This window comes from Mastacembelus armatus, chromosome 17 (assembly GCF_900324485.2).
Source record: "Mastacembelus armatus chromosome 17, fMasArm1.2, whole genome shotgun sequence".
Classification (NCBI taxonomy): domain Eukaryota; kingdom Metazoa; phylum Chordata; class Actinopteri; order Synbranchiformes; family Mastacembelidae; genus Mastacembelus; species Mastacembelus armatus.
In genome coordinates this window covers 11,870,352-11,892,710 of record NC_046649.1, presented here as the reverse complement: position 1 = coordinate 11,892,710, position 22,359 = coordinate 11,870,352, and the positions used below count along the sequence as shown (strand labels likewise).

General features: G+C 43.5%; 3 protein-coding genes across 4 annotated transcripts; 1 reads left to right on the top strand and 2 right to left on the bottom strand.

Annotated features, from left to right (window-relative positions):
• Nucleotides 1-1,119: 1,119 nt before the first annotated feature.
• On the bottom strand, nucleotides 1,120-4,223 carry cirbpa (cold inducible RNA binding protein a). 2 transcript variants are annotated; one of them, XM_026313852.1, is made up of 7 exons: nucleotides 4,141-4,223; nucleotides 3,366-3,486; nucleotides 3,148-3,254; nucleotides 2,852-2,984; nucleotides 2,633-2,768; nucleotides 2,494-2,552; nucleotides 1,120-2,031 (listed from the first exon to the last, which is right to left on the bottom strand). In XM_026313852.1, exons 2-7 carry the CDS (start codon nucleotides 3,463-3,465, stop codon nucleotides 2,018-2,020), a joined length of 549 nt encoding a protein of 182 aa, XP_026169637.1. In that variant the 5' UTR covers nucleotides 3,466-3,486; nucleotides 4,141-4,223; the 3' UTR covers nucleotides 1,120-2,017. The 2 variants fall into 2 exon arrangements, with proteins under 2 accessions (XP_026169637.1, XP_026169638.1); XM_026313853.1 differs by having other exon boundaries at nucleotides 2,873-2,984.
• A 1,295-nt stretch (nucleotides 4,224-5,518) lies between these two features.
• LOC113135004 (midnolin-like) lies at nucleotides 5,519-9,243 on the bottom strand. The gene is made up of 7 exons (XM_026314636.1): nucleotides 8,833-9,243; nucleotides 8,638-8,725; nucleotides 8,479-8,541; nucleotides 7,156-7,668; nucleotides 6,856-6,961; nucleotides 6,468-6,716; nucleotides 5,519-6,183 (listed from the first exon to the last, which is right to left on the bottom strand). The coding sequence occupies exons 1-7, from the start codon at nucleotides 9,060-9,062 to the stop codon at nucleotides 6,020-6,022; spliced, it is 1,413 nt and encodes a 470-aa protein (XP_026170421.1). The 5' UTR covers nucleotides 9,063-9,243; the 3' UTR covers nucleotides 5,519-6,019.
• Nucleotides 9,244-15,448: 6,205 nt separating this feature from the next.
• On the top strand, nucleotides 15,449-22,089 carry cbarpa (CACN subunit beta associated regulatory protein a). The gene is made up of 9 exons (XM_026313388.1): nucleotides 15,449-15,511; nucleotides 17,810-17,955; nucleotides 18,139-18,200; nucleotides 18,315-18,477; nucleotides 18,560-18,740; nucleotides 18,863-19,006; nucleotides 19,609-19,807; nucleotides 19,941-20,133; nucleotides 20,217-22,089. The coding sequence occupies exons 1-9, from the start codon at nucleotides 15,464-15,466 to the stop codon at nucleotides 22,087-22,089; spliced, it is 3,009 nt and encodes a 1,002-aa protein (XP_026169173.1). The 5' UTR covers nucleotides 15,449-15,463.
• The last annotated feature ends 270 nt before the right edge of the window (nucleotides 22,090-22,359 follow it).

The following is a 22,359-nucleotide window of genomic DNA, read 5'->3' as shown; positions in this document are numbered from 1 at the left end:
AAAGTACAAGAACTAAATTTGAAGGCAAATCACTTACTGCATCTGGCAACTGCATCCAACTCAACTGCTGCAATTTAAAGCTGCATGCTTCATCTGCAAGGAGATCCAGTCAGGCCTCCATCATTGGAGTCACTCTAAAGACAAAGATGAAGATGGATTAAACTTAGAAATGAACATTTAGCACAAGACATCAAAATGCATGCAACACTATTCATGAGTCTGAAACTCACCACTTATATGCAGGAGAAAAAAAATAAATAAATACAGCCTAAACACCTTGCACATCAATTAGGACTGTTGTGGGGCATTACTGGAGCAAAATTGTGTACTAATGCAGTGAACAGAAGTGGGCTGAACACAGTACTACCCATGAGTTAAGAGACCAATGCTTTTGTGGTGACTCGGGGTAGAGCACTATAATCCAGAGGAGCTTCATAGAAACATGTTTCTCAATGGACTTGTCTTAAGAATCAGAACTGGGGAAGAGGCCATGGCATGTTTGTAGGAGACATCTGAAGCAAGAGGACTACAAAAAGCCACTAACGAAAGTATTCATGGAAACAATGAGATCAGAGTTTTAAGGATGTGAGCAAAGCAAAAGGAGATTTTTACCTCACGTGCATTGGCCTACTCTCTCCACATTTGATCTAGGCAAGAGAGCAGCTTTCATCTCTGATGAGCACTTGTTGGTAGGCGCAACACTTCACTCCAAGGACTTGTAGGTTTTTGAAGTAGCTGACCTCTTGAATGCAATGAAGCATTAACATAACCAGAAACCAGCTGATGTTTGAGCATTTCCATTTACCACTAGTTTAGTCAAACAACTTGTTTCAGGCTCTGTATGCTATACCGCTGTCCGTCAACACATCTGTTCATTGATGGGTTGGATGCAACGTACAGGAGTCACTGGGCACTTTACTTTTGAAAACCAGATGATTAGCTTATCGAACGAACTTTAGAATGGCCAATTGCATCTTAGACTGAACTGCCAAATTATAATAGCCATCCAGAGACATCCATGCGCAACGGGTGACTTTGTCACAGCATTACAGTAACATGAGCCTACAGATCTTCTCAAACTCCTCCATTTGGTAGTTTTGAAAGGCAAAGGAATCAAGATTATTTTCCACAGTTCGTTTAATAGGCTCCATGAAGCCAAACTGACAAAAAATGCTGATCATACAAAGAACATAAAGTACAAAACTGTTCCCGATTGAGATTTCTCTTTTGGGAGACTAAGATACATTTTTCGATCACTTAAACAAGATTAGTCCATTTTACAGCACATTTAAAATGTTGAGCAGAGCACAGAAGATACCTTGGACAGACTGTAGCATGCTGCAATTTGCAACTTCATGAACAGCAGGCCACTTCGGATGTGTAGTTCACCAGTCTGAAAGGAATTCACTCTTTTGGGAAATTGAACATACAGGAGCCTCAGCTAAAGTTTTTTTTTTTCCCTCAACAGCTAAAGGAATTTAGCACAAAATCCCCAAAGGTTTGAGAGTAAATGGATCTTTCCCTTACTCAGTTTAAAACTGGCAGGAGGTAGGTCAGTCAGAGACTGAGGGGAAAATAAGGAAAAAACCCTTAAACCCCATCTTATATTTCAACATATGTATATATATTAAAAAAACTAAAGGATAAAAAAAATTATCAGGCAACACTTTAACATGCTTGACAGTCTACAGCGATGGTAGCTGTTCAACGAAATGCCATGTGATGAGCTCTGATCTCCCAAATTAGGTTTTAGGTACTACCCAGTCACAGATGCCTTAGTTAAAATCATCTGAGAATGAAAGTCCAATCAAGCAAGGTGAGTCTTGAAACGCAATTTGTAACATGGTTTAACGAATGACCAAAACTCATGGCTACAATTTTCTTCTTCCTTAAAGATGCCTGAGCTACTACAACAGAACTACAAAACTAAAGTCAACAATAACACGTGGACATTTTCTTGAGGAGCGCATCTTTGAAATACAGCCAGCCAAGTGATGATCTTGAATCAGGGAGATGTTTACTCGTGTGTAGCTGAGGATAAGAAGTGGGCACACAGGTAAAGACACTGAAAGTTCCAACACGAGTTTCACAATATCCCCTCAACCCACCAGGACAGTCCAAAAACCCTCCCTCATTTTTTGCACAAGGGGTTCCATAAAGAGATACGAGCAGTGGTTGAATAGGCAACATTCACAGTTCTCAAATTGCTTGCCAGTCTTTGTCAGTGGGGCAGCCATATCCAGAGAGGCACCAACTTGGGTTCATTTACAAAACTGGGGACATTGTATGTTGGGGCCACGAAATTGCTTAAGTGTTTGACGAAAAACCTTGTTTACGCACAACTAGAGAAACTTTACAGGTGCAGGCCTAATCAAACAAATACTGAAGAAAAAAAAAAGGGGGGGGGGTTTAACATGTTTTAAAATTTGAAAATGACAGCCCCAACAAAAAAATCTAAACATATAGTACAAAAAGCATATCATTCATACTTACCATAGCTGTCATATCCATCGCGGTAGGACCCAGAGCGGTCTCCATATCCACCCTGACCCCTGAGAATGAAACAAAATTTAGATTAAATCAACTTAGTGAAAGTGTTGTTAAGCCCCAACTGCAGCTTTAATTTACTTACCTGTTTTCTCTGTAGCCACCAGAGGAGTATCCACCACTCCTGTATCCTCCACCACCAAAGCTCCTCTCTCCACCTCCAAAGCTTCTGTCACCGTAACTCCTGTCACTATACCCCCTGTCCCCACTGTATCCGCCACCTCCAAAGCCAGCACATAGTGACAGACATTAATGAGGAAATGATGGTTAAAACAAACCCTATTGTATTAACACGAGTTCTCACCTCGTGAGTAACCACGCCCACCTCTTCCTCGTGAGCCGCTGAATCTGCCACCTCGTGGCCCAGAACCGAAACCTCCTCTGGAGCGTCCACCCTTTCCTGCCTCGTCCACGCGAATAGCACGTCCATCTAGCGTCTGCAACACAAAAGGTGCATTTTAATTAAAAAAAACCCATCTTAAAGGCATTAAAGTGAAATGTGTTATTTAAGGCCTTGTTAGTGCAATTGTTAATATTTCGTATTAAAGTCAAAACCGTCAAAAACGTTAATGTGTAAACTGATTAAAGCGCAGTGTTTACCTTGCCATTCATGGCTTCCAGTGCATCTTTGGCATCTTCGGGATTATCGTATTTCACAAAGCCAAAACCGCGAGATCTTCCAGTCTCTTTGTCTCTGATCACATCCACTAATAAAAGAAAAAAAAATATTAGACAGGCTTAAAAATGAACAAAAACATGCTTCATGTCCGATCTATTGTCTAAAGCAAATACAATGAAGAAGGCGTCGTGATTTTTACCTTTCTCTATTGTCCCATATTTGCCGAAGGCCGAAGCCAGAGACTCCTCACTGGTGTCGAAGCTCAGGCCTCCGATGAACAATTTACCCTCGTCCGACATCTTAAGTGTCAAGTTATTTCGCTAAAATGAATAAATAAGCACCGACGTTAAACAAATGTACATAAACACCGAAAATATAGCCAGGGTCTGGCTGCTCGAGGATCAGTAAAAGTAGTTAAAGTTGCACGAAATGGCCATTCCTGCCACCGCATTTCTACAATTGTGTTTATTAATGATTAATAACACTTAATACTCTAGCAGATACATTTACACATATAATTCGATTAACTGAGGTGAACAATTGACGCCAACCGAGTTAGGCCTCAGGCCCACAAACGTGGCAGGCCTACCGCCGTGCTAGCGGATGAGCTCGTTTTTCTTTCGGCGCCACAAAATGGCACCGAGGTGCTGCGCCTCGCTTTTGTTTCGACGACCCACTTATACAGCACATCACATTTTTACACAAATACCGCCGGTAACAGTCAATACAACACACATTTCGACCACTCTCACTTGTCTTATTCACAAAAGAGTAATTTGAGCACGGTATAAAGCTACCCAAACAATTTCCACCGTCTTTAATGAGATTCGGCCCACAGAACACCGCTTTCTTGAACCTTGCATTAAATACTAAATACGGCCTACAAAGAATGTGTGTGTATCGTGCGTAGAGTTGTGAAAAAAACCGAATAAAACACACTAAGGACAAATTAAACGCAAAATAATTAGCGTTACCTTTCCGCAGGGAGACACGGGACGTCCGTTGACCAAGGCTGCGCGTCGAATGCGGGAGGACGAGTGCGCGCACCGCTTTTTAACTGCTGTTCTTCTTCTGCCATTTAACTGACATATCACCAAGCGACGGGGCGACACACAGCGCCACCTACTGTACGGCAAAGGAAACACCAGGGTTAATGTTGGAGCAGCCCGCCATTTGAAGAAAACGTGAAATGTCAGCATGATAACAATTTTAGGCTTTTTAAAATAGCACTTTCATTGCATTATTATTACTGTTTTTATTATTATAATGACAGCGCACTGAATTTACAACCAGCAGTTTGGTGTGTCAGAGCTGTATTTATAGTTTTATTATAATGTGGAGTTCTATTCCAAAACACTATTTAATATTTAGTTACACTATTAAGCTATAGATAAAAGTAAAATCTTTTGTTGATATTGCACTGTAAACTCTATCTAAACAGGATTTCATATATAATTTTGGAAATAAATAATGAGTAAAAAGTACACAGGCTATATAATTATTTTTTAATTACATTTTGGTGAAATGTTATTCATTGACATTTTATTTCACTTTATATAATACTTATACACAGTGTAGCATGATGGATGTGCAGTTTTAACAATTACACATTGTGATTAACCAATTTTACATTGAGCTGTATCTATATAGAAACGCTTTTCACTAACTTTGCAAAGGTGGTCTGGAAATGTAAAACCTAACAGGATCACTGCTACCTTTTAACATGTTGTCACTCCGTATCATCATTTTTTAAGTTGATTACTTATAAGAAAACACTGATAACTTCACTTAGAGACAAAGTTTTTGTCCATTTCATAAACTTAAGTCCAGAATTCACTCACTTTAACTGGTGTGAGGCCTACACCAACAGCTGGTGCTACCCAAGCTGAATCCAGTGTGTTTTAGCGCTTTTGTTTGCTGCAGAAAATGATGCCGTAAACACGAAATTTGGGGACTAGACAGTTAAAGAAAGAGCTGAAACTTACTATAAAACTCTTAAAGCTGGAGGGAGCTGCAGGTTCTGCTGATAGTTTATGTCTTTAAACCAGCAGCTACTAAATGAACAAATATTCCCTCTGGGAACAGACACCAGCACTGGCTTGGGATGAGTTAGAGCACCACAGTATTTTCACTCCACATAATACAATAAAGCTTAGTGCTCTCTGCTCCACAATGACATAGTGCAGGTTTTCATTAAATATCACAACCAGCTTTACCTGCTCAATTCTCTTTGCCAAAGTGAAGGATTTAACGAAAACAAAGTGTCCTGCCTTGACTAAATGAAGTTGCAAGGAAAATAAGGGCAGCAATGGTACTTGTCCTTTATCTAAAAAAATGACACACACAAATATCTTCAAATATGCTTTTCATTTTATTCTAATATTTTTTTCCATATTCTTTCTTTGTGTTTACATATATTTCAGTATTGCATAAGTAAAATAATTTGGCAGAACGCCCTCTGCACAGAGAAAAACGTACGGTTTACATTAATGACTCCAGTACACTTAAGGCATTGGAATACATAAACAAACATACAGTAAGAAGTCTTTGTACAAAACACTAAGATGTATAATGTACATTTGAACTTTGTGTGATGTTTGCTACATGTTAACAGTGAGAGGCATTGAGATGAAATAACACAGAAACAGCCACTGGAATCAGACTCCTCTGATCTATTGGGCTTACATTCTTCAGTTCTACTCACAATGTAAAAATAACATTAAAGCCTCTCCCTCTCAGAAACCTTCAGTGGGTCCGGGTGACTGTCCGGTCATCAAGGGGAGGGAGGCGTCTTTTGCTTACCAGAAAGCTGCCACAGCGATCACAGTGAATGGATATTTTCTGTTCAGTAGACTAGGGTCGATGTTGGTACGGGCGAGACGTTTGTGAGAGGTGTGAGCTCCTGCGAAGACGCCTACGAAGACGCCTCTGGTGCATCAAAAACTGGAGGCGCTCTAGCTTGCAGTGCAAGGTTTGATTTTCCTCTGTGGAGGAGTGGAGGCAGGGACTCTCCTCGCCTGCAGAAGAGGGAAGAAATAACAACATGTTGGAATTGCTGCAAAAAATAGAATAAATTATAAAATACTTCATCCAGTGCTATGTGAATAAATATATATTTAGCACAACCACTTGGACTTCTGTTGTGAGTAAATGTGGCCATTATTTTTTAACCAGCCCCTATTTTTCTGCCCTTGTGCCTGAAATACATCCAGTATTCATACAACAGGAAAGTAATCCTCATGGATTTATTCCTGCAGCGTGCACGTGTTATAGATTGTCACCGCTTACAAAACAAACGGACCTTGAGCTTTACTGAAGTGCCCTGCCCTCTGGGTCAGCAGTGGTTTGCTTCTTGCTTTGCTGGGATCCTCTGCAGTGAGCACTGGGCCAACTGGAAGGTTTAAAGCAGGACAGGGCCGTTGAGGAAGGGTAGGTGGAGCCCCCTGGTGGCAGCAGGCAGCTCTGAGGAGGTCGTTGAGAATCTGGAGAATGATGGCAATGCCACGTCGGGGATGGCTGTTGACACCCTGACTGCAAGGGGCCAGAGTGCCTGATGGGATAAGAAGAGAGCAGGGCACAGTGAGCGGGTGAGAAAATGAGGTGGATACATGTGGATGAGAACAAAGAACCTGAGCTGCTGTTAATGGACTTAATCAAAAGCTTCTTTTCTCACACAGAGGGAGACTTACCAGAGAAAGTCCCAGAGAAGATGCCAGGAGAGTGGCTCACAAAACTTTCTATGACTGCCCCTGGCTGCCTGCGCAGCTCTGCAGTGGATGAGGCATGAACATTAGTCTGTAAAACAAAAAGGAAAAGTTTGTCTCCTGTTTTCATCTTCCATCATGAAGAATATAGAAAAACTAAACTAGTAAAACTAGTCATGTCTGACTTTTTAGGAAAGTCACTAATAGATGCTAAAACACATAGTGGTGAAATTATGGTAACACATTGATTGGGGCTGATTTTGAAGTAGAATATCTAAGAACAACCTCAGTGAAGGTTGAGGCTGCTGCTGGGCTTGGGGGTCCAGGACTGGAGACAATGGGAGCGGGTGCACAGACTGGCGTGGCTGCTTGTAGTGGACAGCTGGGATGTGGACAACCTGAGGGCAACGACGGGGTTGAAAGAAGAGAGGATGGCATGTGTATAGAGTGGGGAGGACAGGAGTGATGTGGAGAAGAGTGGTGATGGAGGTTTACAGCAGGGACAGAGGTGGGGGAAGCTCTGGGTCTTTGAGCGCTAAGTGAGATCGGGCCCACAGAGTCCGCAGTATGTGAGGCTGGAGTCGAGGTATGTGAAGCAGGTGAGGTAGTTGATCCTGTGGTGCTGCTGGAGGAGCAGGTGGAGGCATGTTGCTCTCCGCTGCTCTGAACTGTCACGTTTCTGTCCTGCTGCAGCTTTTTCACATCCTGTGCAGACAGCTGGAGCTGCACATACATCACGTGGGTACCAAGACCCAGGTTAATGGTGAGAGGTGAGCGCCCAGACAGGAAGTCACTTATCTGCAGAACAGTCAGGAAAGAAACACTTAACATTTTAGTGTAATTCATTTGGTGACACTGGTGGTTACAGCATGTGTGGACAACTACAGTAAAGAAGTACTTTGTCAAAAATACAATACAGCTGTTTTCAGTGTAGACACCCAGTCTGGTTATTTAGTACAGAAGAGAGTCCTGTGGATGCATTGGATTATGGACATGCATTGTTTCTTGCGATTTCCTCAAAATCTGGGTGGCTGGAAGGGCGTACCCCACCAGTAACAATGAATACAATTAATAAATCACCACTACAGAAAAAAAATGAAGGTCATTTATTGTAAACAGTAAAATAAACTTTAGGTCCCAGCACTCTTTCTTCACCTAAAGTCTGTAACTGTGTCTGTGTGTTTGTAGCTTTCTGTCTATTGCTGCATTGCCTTTAGTTATAAATGACATGTTCCATGTTTCCGTGTGTATGTAACATGTGGGGTTTCTATTTTCCACAGCAGCTGAATCAGATATTCTGTCTGAATAAAACCAGGCTTCTCCAAATTTGGTCATTTAAAGATTTTCCAGATAAACTGAACAATCAAGTGTTCTGTTACGGGTTTACGGAATTCTTATACTGCAATGAGCAAAATGAACCATGTGAAAACCCACTGGATTACCTGAAAAATGTATTGCACAAAGGACTGAGCTGTTTTCGTTAACTCGTCGGACGGTGTGTTACCTCCTACCACACAAACTATGCAAAAAGCACACACCAGTGCATAGTGTGAGATCTTCAAGTTTCTCTTTGTATTGAGTTAGTCAAACATTAAACTGAACTCTCACCTGGACTTCTGTTAAACTTTCCAAAACATCCATCATGGTCCTCTCAGCTCTGGCAGTGGAGCACTGTGGCAGTAAAAACAGTGTAAAACAGTGAAGTGGAGTCTGATTCCATATGTGTAGAAATGTTAGTGAGCTGAGCAAGTGGGTCGGTTCACTTACTACTAAACCAGCTTCAATTACAGGGAGCAGCGTTAGTTTGCTGCCATCTGCCACACCGAGGTCCAGGAGGCGTCCTGCGGTCAGCTGCCTGCATACAACAAAAAGGTCAACTCCAAGTGACTCGGTGCAATAAAAATACACAGACTGAGCCTCAGCTGATACATACATTTCCCGCAGTGCAACAAAACGGCTCACCTGTTGTTATGCAGGAGGACGATCCTGTCTGTTTGCAGCCCGAGTTTTTGGGAGATCCGTGCCCTCAGTTCCTGGACGGTCTCTCCCCGGGGGACGCTGAGCTCCACCGGGCAGCCGGTGGTCGAGGTGATGGACAGACGCATAACAGGCTGACCGGTGGAGACCCCAGCCCCGCAGCCTGCAGACAGGGCCCGGGTGCAGCCAGTCAGTCCTCGCTGCTGCTGCTCCATTCAGCCTCCTGAGTGTGAACGGCCCCAATTAAAACCAGACTCTGCTGACTAGAATCAATTAAAACGAGAAGCGAGGGTGTTTTTCTTCTTGCTTTCACTTTGACCTCATCCCTCAGTAATGTTAAAAATTCAGACTACAGCACCACATCTAACTGCTACAGTTCCCTTTTCTGGCCGTGGCGGACGCAGCTCTACTCCACGGAGCGTAAAACTCTCCGACCCTGTCAATTCAAGCTCCGCCCATCGGAACATGTAGCCAATCAGAGGCAGCCACAGGATTCTGCTGTCCAATCATAACGCTCGTTTCCCGCGGGGCTCCACCCTGTTTTGTCCCTACTCACCATTCATAAATGATGCAATCCCCTCACAGCCGTAACATTTTGTTCAGGATGTCATGATGTCAAAACCTCTGCCTGATTTCTCAATTTAATGACACACTATACTGTAACTTGTAACATATCAAATGTGATTATTCACAATATCCCAAGGGTTCAATCACAATCTGTAATGACTCCACCAGTGTTGACATGACGATGTATTTTTAAAAATCCCAAGGCGTCACATTATAACATCAACTCTAACTAACTAACTCATCTGTAGGTCACAACTGTAGCTGGTTAGTGTCCATGGTGGATGCTGAACAAAGGGGTTTCGGGTGAGTCAGCTTGAAGACCTAAAAACTCTTTTGAATTTCCTCTATTTTGTATTTTATTATTTTGATGCAGCTATTGTCTGGCCAAAAGATAAAGGTGTTAATGTGTGGTAGTCGGATTAGCCCATATAGCCTTATAGACTAATTTTAAAAATAAAATAATATTGACTTGTCATTACATACTCTGCAACTCTAAGACACATTTGGAATTAGTCCACTATTTAAAACTAAAATTATAGGAATTCAATTGCATTTTATATTCCTGCAAATCTTTGAGATATTAAGCTGTTAAAATGTTAAAGATGAGCTGCTGAGTCTTTCATACTGATTTTCTGCTGCACAAATAGCCTTTAAAATTAAAAGGCTTCAAAATCAAGTCAGATCAGTTTTATTCATAATGGCCAAAACAGCATATTTGAATTTATAATTTACACTGTGTTCACAATATTCTGAACAATTTCTCCTTTATTCTTTTTCAACAACACATGGGTGCTGAATTCTGCTCAGCCATGCAGGGAAACACCCTGACCAGTCCATCACATGCACATCTATGAACGCAAAATAACTTCACTGATGGGGATGAGACAGGGAGCATTTGTATTCTGCAGTCTTTCAGATCCGCAGCTTTTTAGTATTCGTGTCACACCTCTTGTCCGCAGCGGGATCTTGGGCTGCACCTATCACATGATGTACAAAAGAGAGGACCAGCTTGGAGTAAAATGACGTAGGGAACCGGGGAGGGCAGAGAAATGCAGCTAATATGTGTCTCCTCATGGTGGCTAAAAATAGCTGCACCCACAACACCCCTGCTTTATTCAGCCTGCGTCACTCCACTCCTGTATCACCTTCCTCCCTCACTCACTCTCCACACTCTCCTCAATACAGGCATGTTGTGTTTGTCTTTGGTGCCTAAAAACAACCAACCTCTGCAACATGTTGAAAAACAGCATTTCTTCCTGCTCTATTCCCCATGATTCAACAGTCTTTTCATTTTAACATGCTTCATAGATAGATTATCTCAAAACATGAGCAATATCCTTGAAAATGCTGCCACCTATGCGTGCAGTGAATCAGAGTGAAAAGCCTAGCTTTATCTTAATCTTTGTTGAACTTCACTGGAATTCAAAAGAAACGCCCACCCTGAAACCTTCTTGGTCTTTTCTCCTTTTAAGTCACTTGATGAACCCGATGCCTCATTGAGATTTCGATAGCCATCCTGTCCTCCCTGAGCCTCCTCTGTCCTCGCTCCTCCCTGACATTTTCTATGGCAGCGAGAAGGGAGAGGTTGCTGCTTTACATTCTCCGGGCCTCGCCAAGAATGATTCCACAGGATGTCCTGCTCTCCAGAGCATGCACAGACGCAGCACTGACGTCAACCATCCAGCGCACACACACACACACACACACTAATACGCAGTGTGCATTCTCTCCTCCACATTCCTCCCATCCTTACATGGCTGCTTTCCCAGATGTTTGAATCCTCTGGTATTTATACCATAGATTCCCAGGAATTTTGGAGATAAGGACAACTCTATGTCAGGAACTGATCCTCAATATTTTAGCAAGAATCTCTTAATGGGAGAGGAAAATGTCAAATAACTGTTGTGGTGCCTGCAAATTCAGAAACACAGATGGAGGAGAATATTAAAGGCTCTTCAGCAATCTTAAATACCTCCTTAATTAGGATGAGAATTACAGTAATCACTGGATCAAATGATTTCTAATCATTGCCTTTAGTGCAGACAGTCTGTTCATCTATACACTAAAGCACAGCAGACTTCAAAAATGCTATTTATTTCTTGCAATGTTTATTTTTATCAGGGCAAGTACAAAGCATGGACCATTGCCACATACCACAAGCATTTACAGTCTAATGCCCATCCCTATTTGGGCCTTTGCAAAAACACAAAACACAAACAATCATAGAATAAAAGTCACTGACAGCCACAAGCTGAGATCAGTCATGTCAACATGCATGACCCTGATTTGAGTTTAAAGCGACACTATTCGTGTTCTGAGAGTGAAGTAAAACAACATTTGTCTTGTTAGAAAAGTCATGGTCATCACTTAGTCGACCATAATTGTTTTGCTTTCAGAGAAAGCTTAAAATTCCATAATGTTTATTGTATTACACATATAATAAATATACATACCAAATGCATTCATATGATTATACATGCAAGATTGAGTGTAAAAACACACAGCTGTGGAAGTGCCCAGAGTGGCAGCAGTTTTTCCTCTTAACCAAGACTCAGGTCGTTGAAAAGCATATTCTGTGTTTATATTTCAGATGTTTGAAGAGATGTCTCAGGCCTTTTGAGTAAATTAGACCCTCTTAAGCAAGTGGAAAAGGACTGGAGATCCAGTCCTAAAATGTACTGGAATGTAAGATCCATTTGCTGAGGAGACATGAAAGGACATAATCGTTTACGCAGACTTGACAACATGGTCACATTCCTGAATCAATAGTTTCTGAATCCATCCATGAAAAGTGACATCACACTCCTCCAGCAGGTTCTGTCACTTAACTCCAGTGAGGACATACATGTAGGTCATTTTGTTTGCTCTGTACTGATCCCGCTCAGTCGAATTAATTAGCCCGTGTGTGCGTCTATTTCTGTCAGTCAACCAGCTGTTCTTTGAGCCAGTTATCTCAAGTTCTGGGGGAAAGTTTTAGTGTAAAAACACAAAATGTGTTGCTCAGACACCTACCTAACTGTGCCGCTTCGGACTCACTGTGCTCCTGCACAGAATCATCCAGCTGCCACTTTACTGTAGAGCATTTGCTATTTGTGCTAGGCATGTACACTGCAGAGGATTGCAAGGAGCTTTTATTTTTTGTAGGACTTTTATTTGTCAACAAAGTAGAAAAAGTAGACAAATGAAATATTTATTATGTTCGATTATGTTAATTTATATATTTCACTGTTAACTTGAGTGTGGTCTATTCAGTAGGTACATGATACCAATAAGACATAGAGATAGACATCAGTGTCTCAACTGGGCCAGATTTACCTGTTTGGGCCCCTACTACTGTCCCCCATGAACTACAGTGCACATTGCACGTCAGTGTCATTATACTGTATAGAAACACTTATAAATGAAGGAGTAACTACTCCTATACTGGAACACTACCTGGCCTCTGCTTCACTGTATGTCAGTCTGGTTGGTAATAATTTGATAAATTACTACCTTTCATAGAAAAACTATTACAGAATAAATTATGCAGCTTCAGTGTAATTAGAAAGAAGTGAAAATATGATTTATATTTAGCTGGGAGTCCTCTGTGAGACTCGCCACGATCCCTGAAGGTCTGGACTCAATTTTACTTTAAAAATAAAAAAATAAAAAAAACATCAAAACTTCCATTTTAAGTAACCTACCATAAAAATAGTAGTGAAACGCTGCCACCAGGTGGTGCAATATGAAATGACAACAAAGCCCACTACAGCCATCTCTCCTCACGCATCTTTCCACAGCAGGAGACAAAGACTTGCAGGCAGAATACGAATCAAACAGAAAAACAATGTTAAAACAATATTAAAATACACATTTAGAGTCGTTTACTTGCATAATAACATCAGGCGCTGTTTAGGCAGCTGCCATTCATGCGGGACAAGCTCCTGTGAATGAGGACGGGTTTTCTCCTCCATCTCGCATCATCATCACCACCATCATCATCAGTGCTGGTCACGTGGTGCGTCGGGAGCGGGCGGTGGGTGTGTCTAATCGCGTGTGGTTTCATTCATAACTACGGTCTTTATTTGCAGCCCAAATTAAAGTATGCAGACGGGGCAGGCAGCCTGTGGACCGCTTCAAACGGAGTCTACAGCCGGGTGAGTCCGATCTCTGTCCAGCTCATATCAGCACCACTTCATGGACCTACAGGCTTGGTCAGTGTGTATTCTGGTATTATGGTATTGTTTTATTATCTTAAATCTGAGCTATGTGACACAGCCGCTTTTAGATAATCGCAGCATCTGATTTAGTGAGATATATTTGAAGGACCGGGACCTCGACGGAGACCCCTGTGTCCGGCACATAAGGGCTCCTCTGTGACTAATGATGATTTATTCCCCGCAGGATGAGAGCAGACGACATGTGGGACAGCTTTGATGGACGGGATTTCAGAGGAGAGGGGAAGATGCTGCTGATGCTGATGCTGAGGCTGAGGCTGCTGCTGCTGCTGCTGAGCGCCTCCGGCTGCAGTGGGTCGCTGTAGTCAGTCTGCACAGAGCGGAGAGAAGCTGCTTCAACGCCGCCTCTACACACCGTAAGATACAGCACATCTGGAAAACATCACCATCCAGTCACACGTCAGGTTCATATGCAGCATCCCCTCTCCCCTTCTGCGTGATTCAGTTCCTACCGACGGTGTCTGTGCCTTCAGACACGGACAGCATCACTGCAGTCCCGCTGTAAAGTATGTTGATGCCCGTGTGGCTGAACCACAGAGGGTGAAGCCAGGGATGATGCGAGGATGTAACATGTCACCAGACGCTGGAAACTAACCCCGCACACACACGCGCGCGCGCGCGCACACACGATTTATTTTCCTCCACCAGTCGGGGTCAGTGTTTTCAGTTTGCCGTCATCAGATACTGACAGACCAAATGATGGTGAAGCAAAGAGGTCGCTACTGTTTAGGCCACAAATAGGATGCAGATGTTCAGCTTAGGAAAAACACAGTGTGTGTTTAATAACAGCTGCAACAGAAATCACAGTAATAATGTCTGCTACTCAAAATGTGAACGGCTTGATTGAAGTATTTGAATTGATTCAAAATGTGTCATAATAATATGATTATATTGTGTTAAAATAGAGGTGAAGAGATCACATCCTAGGAACTGACTAAGTTAAGATACTGATGAATGGATGTTTTAAATTGGAATCGCTCAACATGGACAGATTAGTTCATATGGGGACATATAGTAACAATAAGTAACAATATAGTTATCTATTTGTGAGATGTGTCCAGCAGCAGATCTGTCTCTGGTCATCTAAAAAAACTCAAAGTGCCAAACAGGAAATGAATAAAACAAGAACGAAAGGCAATATGTAATGTAGTCTAAGGTTTTATACTGTAAAGCTGCCTTTTGCTTGTGTTGAGAAATGTGTGGTTTGAGCAAGAGCAAAACCCTCAAGACACATACACAAGGACAAAATGACCTATGACCCTAAGAGATTTATATAAAACGTGACTCTTATGGCAACAGTGTTAGCAGCGTGTGTAATGAACACAGTCATAGACTGATGTTACCCAGGACACACTCTGTCTAAATAATTAGGTGCTGCCAGCTCCTCTGCCTTTCTCCGACTCTTAATCCACTTCTCTTCCTGCTTTTGGCGCAGATACACACAGTAACACAGAACTGGTCACTTTACAAAGATTAGATTGTCTAGAGACTGAGATGAGAGGTGAATGTCAGAAGATATCAGTATATTTTAAAGATATATCTTTATATGTTCAATGTTAGCTACAGACATAACCCCACCTATTGATATTCACTACAATTTCAAACAGATGTTTCTCAAACAGGAGTTAATTATGTGTTGAATTTGAATTTGGTTCTCTTTTCCTGGCACTTGTTGATAAGAAAACACTTGAATGTTACTAGTCTTGTCCTTTAAATTGGTTGCTCTTTGAGCTTCCTGTAGAAAATAACAAAAATCACGTGACTGTGTAGGAGGAGCAGCTCTGTCTGACTTTCTTCATCCTCTGCAGGGTTCACTCACGCTGACCTGGACCATGAGCAATGATTTGCCTGTTCTGACAACTCTGACTGAGAACTCCACTGTGAGTACCTCGGCGTCCAACCCTCCCACTCCATCCAACACCATCAGCTCAGGCTGTTCACACCTTCATCACCTAGTGTCTGTAGTCTGGTGTACAATTCTTTCACAGTCGCTTAATGAGTCAAGCTGGACCTCCACTGAGCTGAGTTAACATGACAATGCTCCAGTAATAGGTATTATATCCCAGGTGAGACAATAGTGGATGGCCTGATCTGCATCCAAAGAGGATTTGGCTCAAAACCATGCAGGACTCAGTGTGCTGCTGGCTTTGTGTGCCATGTGGTCTCTGGAGGACAGGGGGGATATCTGAGCCAGCAGTGGTGATTATTATAGATGGTTAAAGCTGTCTGTGTGGATGGAGAATAGATTGGTTTTTGCCTCGACAGTGTTAGAAACATGGCCTTGAAGATCAGCAAGGAGCTTCGCTGCTGCAGCTCATTGATTGTGTGGTTCTTCCTGTTTGGCTGAGCTTGTAAAAACAGCAGATTTCATTAAGCTACAGACACACTGACAAAGCCTGTGTGTGCACGCCTGGGACACTCTGTGGGACTGGTCCCCACAAGGCAAATCAATGAATTTTTAAGGTGATGACTAATCGCCCTAGGGTGTAAAGTTAGGGTGATGAAAGGCTTATGTTAGGATCAGGGTTGGTCTCCAGGAAATGAATGAAATGAAAGTCAATGTAAAGTCCCCTGAGGAGTGAAAACAAACATGTGGGTGCTGCACACATGCATGTAACAGTTTTATGTTGTATCAAATACACACAGCTTCAAATGTTTTATACAGGAATTAATGTGGTGACACGGCGCTTTGTTCAACGCGTTTTAGCCTGAAGCAGGTTCATAGTTGGATAAAATTAAAAACAGGGTGTTTTTATTTGCTTTGATGCACTTAATCATCATCCTCTACTGGTTTCATCGCCGTAAAAACAGCTGTTTTAGCTCCTTCTCACACACACACACACACACACACCCTCTGATTTCTAATACGTGCTATATTTCTGTCCTCTCCATCTCCGATGCAACCTCAGAGCTGGATCGATGAGGTAATCAACAGGAAAATTAATCCGCAGCTATTTTCAATATTCTCAGCTCTGTTTTCAATCCAAATTCAAATATTCATTGCTTTTCTTTGTCTCATCTTTCTTTGGGGATTCTGATTGTTCGTCAGATACACGATTAAAAACTGTTGTCTATATGTGTTCTGGCATTTAAATAAAATAAATGATAAATTAAGGAAGTCATAGGCAGATGAATCAATAAAGCATAGTGTTTGTACATCCAGGTTTTGCTGTAATGACCTTGCAGCATCATCTAAAGGCTGATCTGTGCACACAATGACTAGGTTTCACATTTTCGTACGTTACATAATGCAAAATGTTGCAATAGATGATTATTCCATTTGTGACCGTGAAAAGAGCCCGATTATTTTCACCCTCTTTTGAATCTGATATCGGAAGAAGAGCCAGGAAAGTCTGGTGTGGGGATTGCTCATACGCGTCTGCATCCTCCTCCTCCTCCTCATCCACCTCCTCCGTTTTCCATATTTAGCCTGTCGAGGCCTCATTTCCCCCTCATTGAGAAGAGCTGGGAAATTGAATTAGGGGTCTTGCTGACGTTTCGATTAGCATCCCCAGGCTCACTCAGCCAAGACTAAGAGTATTAATCAGAGAGTAGAGAAGGGAGCAGTTGTGTTGTGGGGAGCCAATGTCTTAAGAAAGTCCTTCACTGTTAATTCCAGTCCTTATTAAATATTAGGATTAGCTGACAGCATAATATATTCCACATTACTGCAAAGCTCAAAGGGAGAGGAATCTATCACTGTAATAGCACGACTAATGCAGCTCACAACATGAAAACCTGACAGAGATAAGTAGGCTGCTGCCTTATTGTGCAAATACAGGCCTGAGTTATGTCACCTGAATGGAAGCAATGCACGTTAAATTGATGTTATGCAACCTGTACAATAATAGAGTGAGTACCAGGGTCTGACTGATACGGACGTTGAAGGTTACATTTATAGAGACATTTCTAATATTTTTTATTAAATTTTACTCTTATCTGCAAGGAAAAGTTGTTTTCTACTTGCATTATTTATTGTTATTATTCAAAGTTGTTGACAGGCCAAATTATATTGTGTTTAAAAAGCCAAACTGCAGCTGACAGAATAAGAGCCCTCATGTGCCTGTGAGTCTTTATGAAAGACTGACTCATTTCAGAGTGATGTGATCAGTAAAATGAAAAATGTGGCTCTGACTAAACATGTACACCTTTCTTCTCCTGGTTGCACCCCGTGCCAGGAGGTGCCCGTGTCGGCGGGCCAGGTGGAGAACTATGTGCTGCTGTTGGTGCTGCTGAGTGTTTTTGCCGGGGGGACGCTGGTCCTGCTCTCCCTGCTGCTCCTCTTCTGTCACCGCTGCTGCATGGGTGGACGGCGCTACTCCAGGTGGGTGCTACCTACTGAGTGACACAGTGTGTGGGACTGCAAACGCACAAAGATAACATGAGCCGACACGATTATTCACAGCAGTGGATTAAAGCTGTTCTGAATATGAAGTGCTGTGATGTGACAGGGCATTTTTGTTTCCGTGAAAGAACACAAAGAGCAAAATACTTTCCCTTCTCTTAGAGCGAGCGATGACCCTGAGAAGACAAACACCACCTATGCTGAGGATTCTCAGCCCACTCAAGGTCAGAGAAGTGTGTTTTTTTAAGTTCATCTATCCTATACAAGTATTCTAAGCCCACTGTTGTCACTTACTCCATCGCTTCCCTCAATTTGTCGCTGTCCTCTTTGTCACTCAGAGATCACCATTCGTCTGGATGAATCAGACGCTCTCTCAGCTTCAAGCTGTCACGATGGAGAGTCAGAACGATTTGTCTCCACTGGGTCTACTGGCCGCAGGGTCTCCTTCAACGAATCTGCCCTTTACGAACAGGAGAGGACGACTCAGGACAAAGGACGAAGGTATAGCTTATCTGAGCCTAAGGCACGCATTTACAGCTCATTTGGATAAGATGTTAGATGATTATTGGTTTGTCTTCTTCAGGTATACTCTGACTGAAGGTGACTTCCACCACCTAAAAAAAGCCAGACTGACTCACCTTCACCTGCCACCGTCCCCGTGTGACCTGAAGATCCTCACCATCATGGAGTGTGACTCAACAGAGAGCAGCACCGTCAACATCAGCGAGACTGCAGCTCCAAAGCTGCCCCTCACCATCTACCAGGTACCGTGTCGTCTCTGTGGTTCAGTCTTTGAAGATTTTAATTTGACTTTGATTCAAAAATACAAAACCAATAAATAAGGTTTGTTTTCTCATCTCTGTCCTGTGTTGTTTTCTTCCTGCAGCCCACTGAGAGACGAGTCCCTGACTGGATGGGACAGAGTCTCAGTGGAGGTCTGCCAGGAGACCACCACCACTCCATCATCCTGGACCAGGGACCCAGACAGGGCTCAGCAGCCATGAAAACACAGCATACGCGTTCCCAGACAGTGCGTTTCATCTTTTTTCATTAAGACTTAAATGGTCATGGGTCAGATCAGGTTTAATCTATAACATGTATTACCAAAATACCTGCAAAACTAACTATATTTGGATCAGTCTTAGTTGCATTTAGTGCTTATTAGCAGATACCATAGGTCATAGTCCCACTGTTTGTAAGTACAGTCTCACAGAGCTGTTAATATGGCAGTACACTCAACATTTTTGGGTTTGGGTTAAACCACTATTTTAGTCCTGAGGTTTTGGCGCTAAAGAAATGGTAACATTTCAGGGTCAGACTCTTAGGAATGTCTGGGAAAAGTTTTAAAGGAAGCCTGTGCTCAGAAATACATTTGCAGATAGATTCTTCTGTGTGCACTGATACCCTTGTATCACACACAAACAAAGCTTTGAGGTGCAGCTGCCACAGGCTTATACCTACTGATGCACTAACATCAGTCATCACTGCAACTCAGTGACAATATGACAAACTGCTGTCGCTTGAGGGCTTTGCCTCTGCCCGTCACGATTCGTCTCAGCTTGTCAGCCTCAGCCCTTCCAAAATGTCTCATCACCTCCCTTCATCCTCCCCTCCCTTTATCTCTTCCGTCAGATGGAGGTTATCGGGGACAGGGGAGAGGCTGAAAGTGAAAGGGGAATGCGAGGAGAGTTGAGTCAAGCTCCAGGCCAGACTTCAGTTCTACATTTCTTCTCTAAACTGCGGCGTCACGCCAGCCTGGAGGGGGCAGGGCCTTACTTCAGGAGGTGGAAATTTGACAGCAGTCACCGGGCTGCCAGTCTGGATGCCAAAGGTTTGAATCAATGCAATGCATTGATAAATGTCAGATTTGGCTTACCATTGCAAACGAATAACATTAGAACAAAAAACAAAATACATATGACAAGAACCTCAAGTAGCTTTCTTTCCCTGTGATTTACTACCAGGATCCCCCAAGCGAAGGCCCTTCCAGAGACAGAGAGCAGCAAGTGAAACCACTGATCACACCGAAGGCGACTCTTCTCCTCTGCAAGATGATCTCATTGATTCTTTTCCGCACACTCCCATCCAGACCAGTGAACTCCAGTCTCTCTCTGCAGAGTCTTTATCTCACCCTGCATCCTCAGTCTTCCTCAGCAGGTATGTCCCTGTCTGTAATCCAATCACTTGCAAGATACAGATTTCCAGAATTACCGTTAACCGACTGCTGTCCATCTGTACAGGCTAAAACTAGAGGCTATGGTGGAGGTAGGTGGTAGCAGCAGCACCAGGAGAGACGAACACTGTTTGCTAACAGGCGACTGCTACGCCCTGAGGCAAGAAGAGGCCACGACCAATGGGACAGGAGTAGAAAGACACACAAAATTTGGAGACGAGCTTGAATCAACAGAAGGCGGCGACTTGTTTGGGATACAACAAGAAGCTGCCATTCAGGAAAGGTTTGAAGACATGTTAAGGAAAACTAAAGACATAAAGACAGATGTTGTGACAGCAGATACAAGCAAAAAGGATGAGGCAGAGGTAGATGATGGAGATGAGGTTGTGTTAGGAGCTGAGGCCAGACGAAGGGCAGACTCAGGTGCGTCTCTTTCTTTCATGATTCGCCAGGAGAGCTCAGAGGCCCATCCCTCCCTGTACAGAGACATCTGGAGCTTGAGAGCCTCTCTGGAGCAATATGCCTCCTCAGACCAAAGCAGCACGGATCGGGAGTCCATCCGCAGTGACGCTGACAGTGTTTCATCTTTAGGTGGCACAGGAGCTCGTTCTGGCCTTGACCACTGCTTGTCCCAGGACCTGGATGATGACCCTGAAGGAGAAGCAGAGGGAGAGGTGCTGGAGGGAGGAAGCAGAGGAGCGTCAGGTGGTGACAATGAGGTGGGAAGTGGAGCTGGTGGGGAGGGTGAGCCAGGTAATCGGAAGCTCCTTCAGATGGACAGTGGCTATGCCTCCATTGAAGCACCAACCAAGGCCCCTGAGGAGATGCGACTGTTTGGGACTCCTGGAGCACCTAGAGGGAAGACAGCGTCTGAGAGAAGGTTGTTTTTCACCAGCTCTGGAAGAAAAGGTTCGGTGTGTGAAAGCATCGAGGCCAAGCTGTTTCAGGAGGAGCTGGAGGACGAGATGGCAGATAGCACAGAGACAGATGAGAAAGCAGCAGAGAGACAAACTGGCAGCCAGACTCTTACCCTTCAAGAACCATATCAACTTCTAAAATCCCTTCATAATCAGAAACCTCCAGAATCACAGTCACAGCTGATGTCTTCACTGTTGAAGCCAATCTCACAGCCCTCCAGCCCTCACCGGACTCGCCTCCGCCGTCGTGACTACAGCATTGATGAGAAAACAGATGCTCTTTTCAACGAGTTCCTCCGTCATGATCCCCGGTTCGACCAGCTGGACTCTCCACTGCGCACCAGGCACCGCTCCAGAGTTCACATCCGGAAGCAGTGGCAGAGACACAAGCAATACAGCGACCCAGGGTCAGGCACCGGTGGCAGGTACTCCCCATCCCTAGAGAGACAGAGGTTTACTCCGCTGAGGAGGGGTGACAGTGCCGGTTACCCTTTGGACACCAGATATCACAGCACACTCTCACGAATTGCGAGTGCTGCTGATGAAGAGGCCAGCGAGGTTGCGGCTTGTGAGGAAGCAGCCAAAGAAAGTCGAGAGATAAAAGATCCATCAGATGAAGGAGCTGCAGGGAACGCCACAGAGTGTGCAGCTGACAAAATATCTGAAGGCACGGATGGAGCAAAGAGCAGCTCTGGTTGTACAGGGTCAGCTGTAGAGGGCGATGGGTGCCAAGTCTCTACAGTCGAGGACACAGAAAGCCTAACTAGCCAGTCTTTGACCACTGTGACTACACACCGGAGCTACATGGATCGGAGAGTCGACAACAGAAACAACAACAGCAGTCAAGCTATCCTATCGGAGGTCTCCCTGCAGGCAGAGGGCAGCCTGGCAGATAAGCTGGTTGCATCAGTGGAAGAGAGGCTGTACAGAGGCCTGCATGGTGTGGAGAAGCTCGGCCAGGGAGGATCAGAATGTGCACTTACTGCGACTCACACTGCCTCCCCTGGCTTCAGTCCCATATAACCTGTGAACAATGCCATACCCCCATTTCAGAGCCCTATAGACTCCAACAAAATGTTCTACAGCAAACATCATTATGTGTTAGATATTGGGTAGGTCTCTGCATCTCGGACCAGTCTTCAAGATAGATATAGTCTGAGAACTGATGCACCCACACAGCTATATTGTGAAGGACAGAATTCCTTCTTGAAGGCGAGTCTCTTCAAGCATATCCATTCAGACCTTAATCTCCAGTGTGATGGCCCTTTTTATTGGTAACCATTCTTTGACTCA

Coding starts and splice junctions, on each gene's coding strand:
- cirbpa (XM_026313852.1), bottom strand. CDS start 3,465: ATGTCGGACGAGGGTAAATTGTTCATCGGAGGCCTGAGCTTCGACACC. Junction 3,255..3,365: donor ATATGGGACAATAGAGAAAG/GTAAAAATCACG, acceptor TTCTTTTATTAG/TGGATGTGATCAGAGACAAA. Junction 2,769..2,851: donor TGGGCGTGGTTACTCACGAG/GTGAGAACTCGT, acceptor CTGGCTTTGGAG/GTGGCGGATACAGTGGGGAC.
- cbarpa (XM_026313388.1), top strand. CDS start 15,464: ATGAGCAATGATTTGCCTGTTCTGACAACTCTGACTGAGAACTCCACT. Junction 19,808..19,940: donor TGCCAGTCTGGATGCCAAAG/GTTTGAATCAAT, acceptor ATTTACTACCAG/GATCCCCCAAGCGAAGGCCC. Junction 20,134..20,216: donor TCCTCAGTCTTCCTCAGCAG/GTATGTCCCTGT, acceptor CCATCTGTACAG/GCTAAAACTAGAGGCTATGG.
- LOC113135004 (XM_026314636.1), bottom strand. CDS start 9,062: ATGGAGCAGCAGCAGCGAGGACTGACTGGCTGCACCCGGGCCCTGTCT. Junction 6,962..7,155: donor CAGCCTCAACCTTCACTGAG/GTTGTTCTTAGA, acceptor TTTGTTTTACAG/ACTAATGTTCATGCCTCATC. Junction 6,717..6,855: donor CTTCTCTGGGACTTTCTCTG/GTAAGTCTCCCT, acceptor TTATCCCATCAG/GCACTCTGGCCCCTTGCAGT.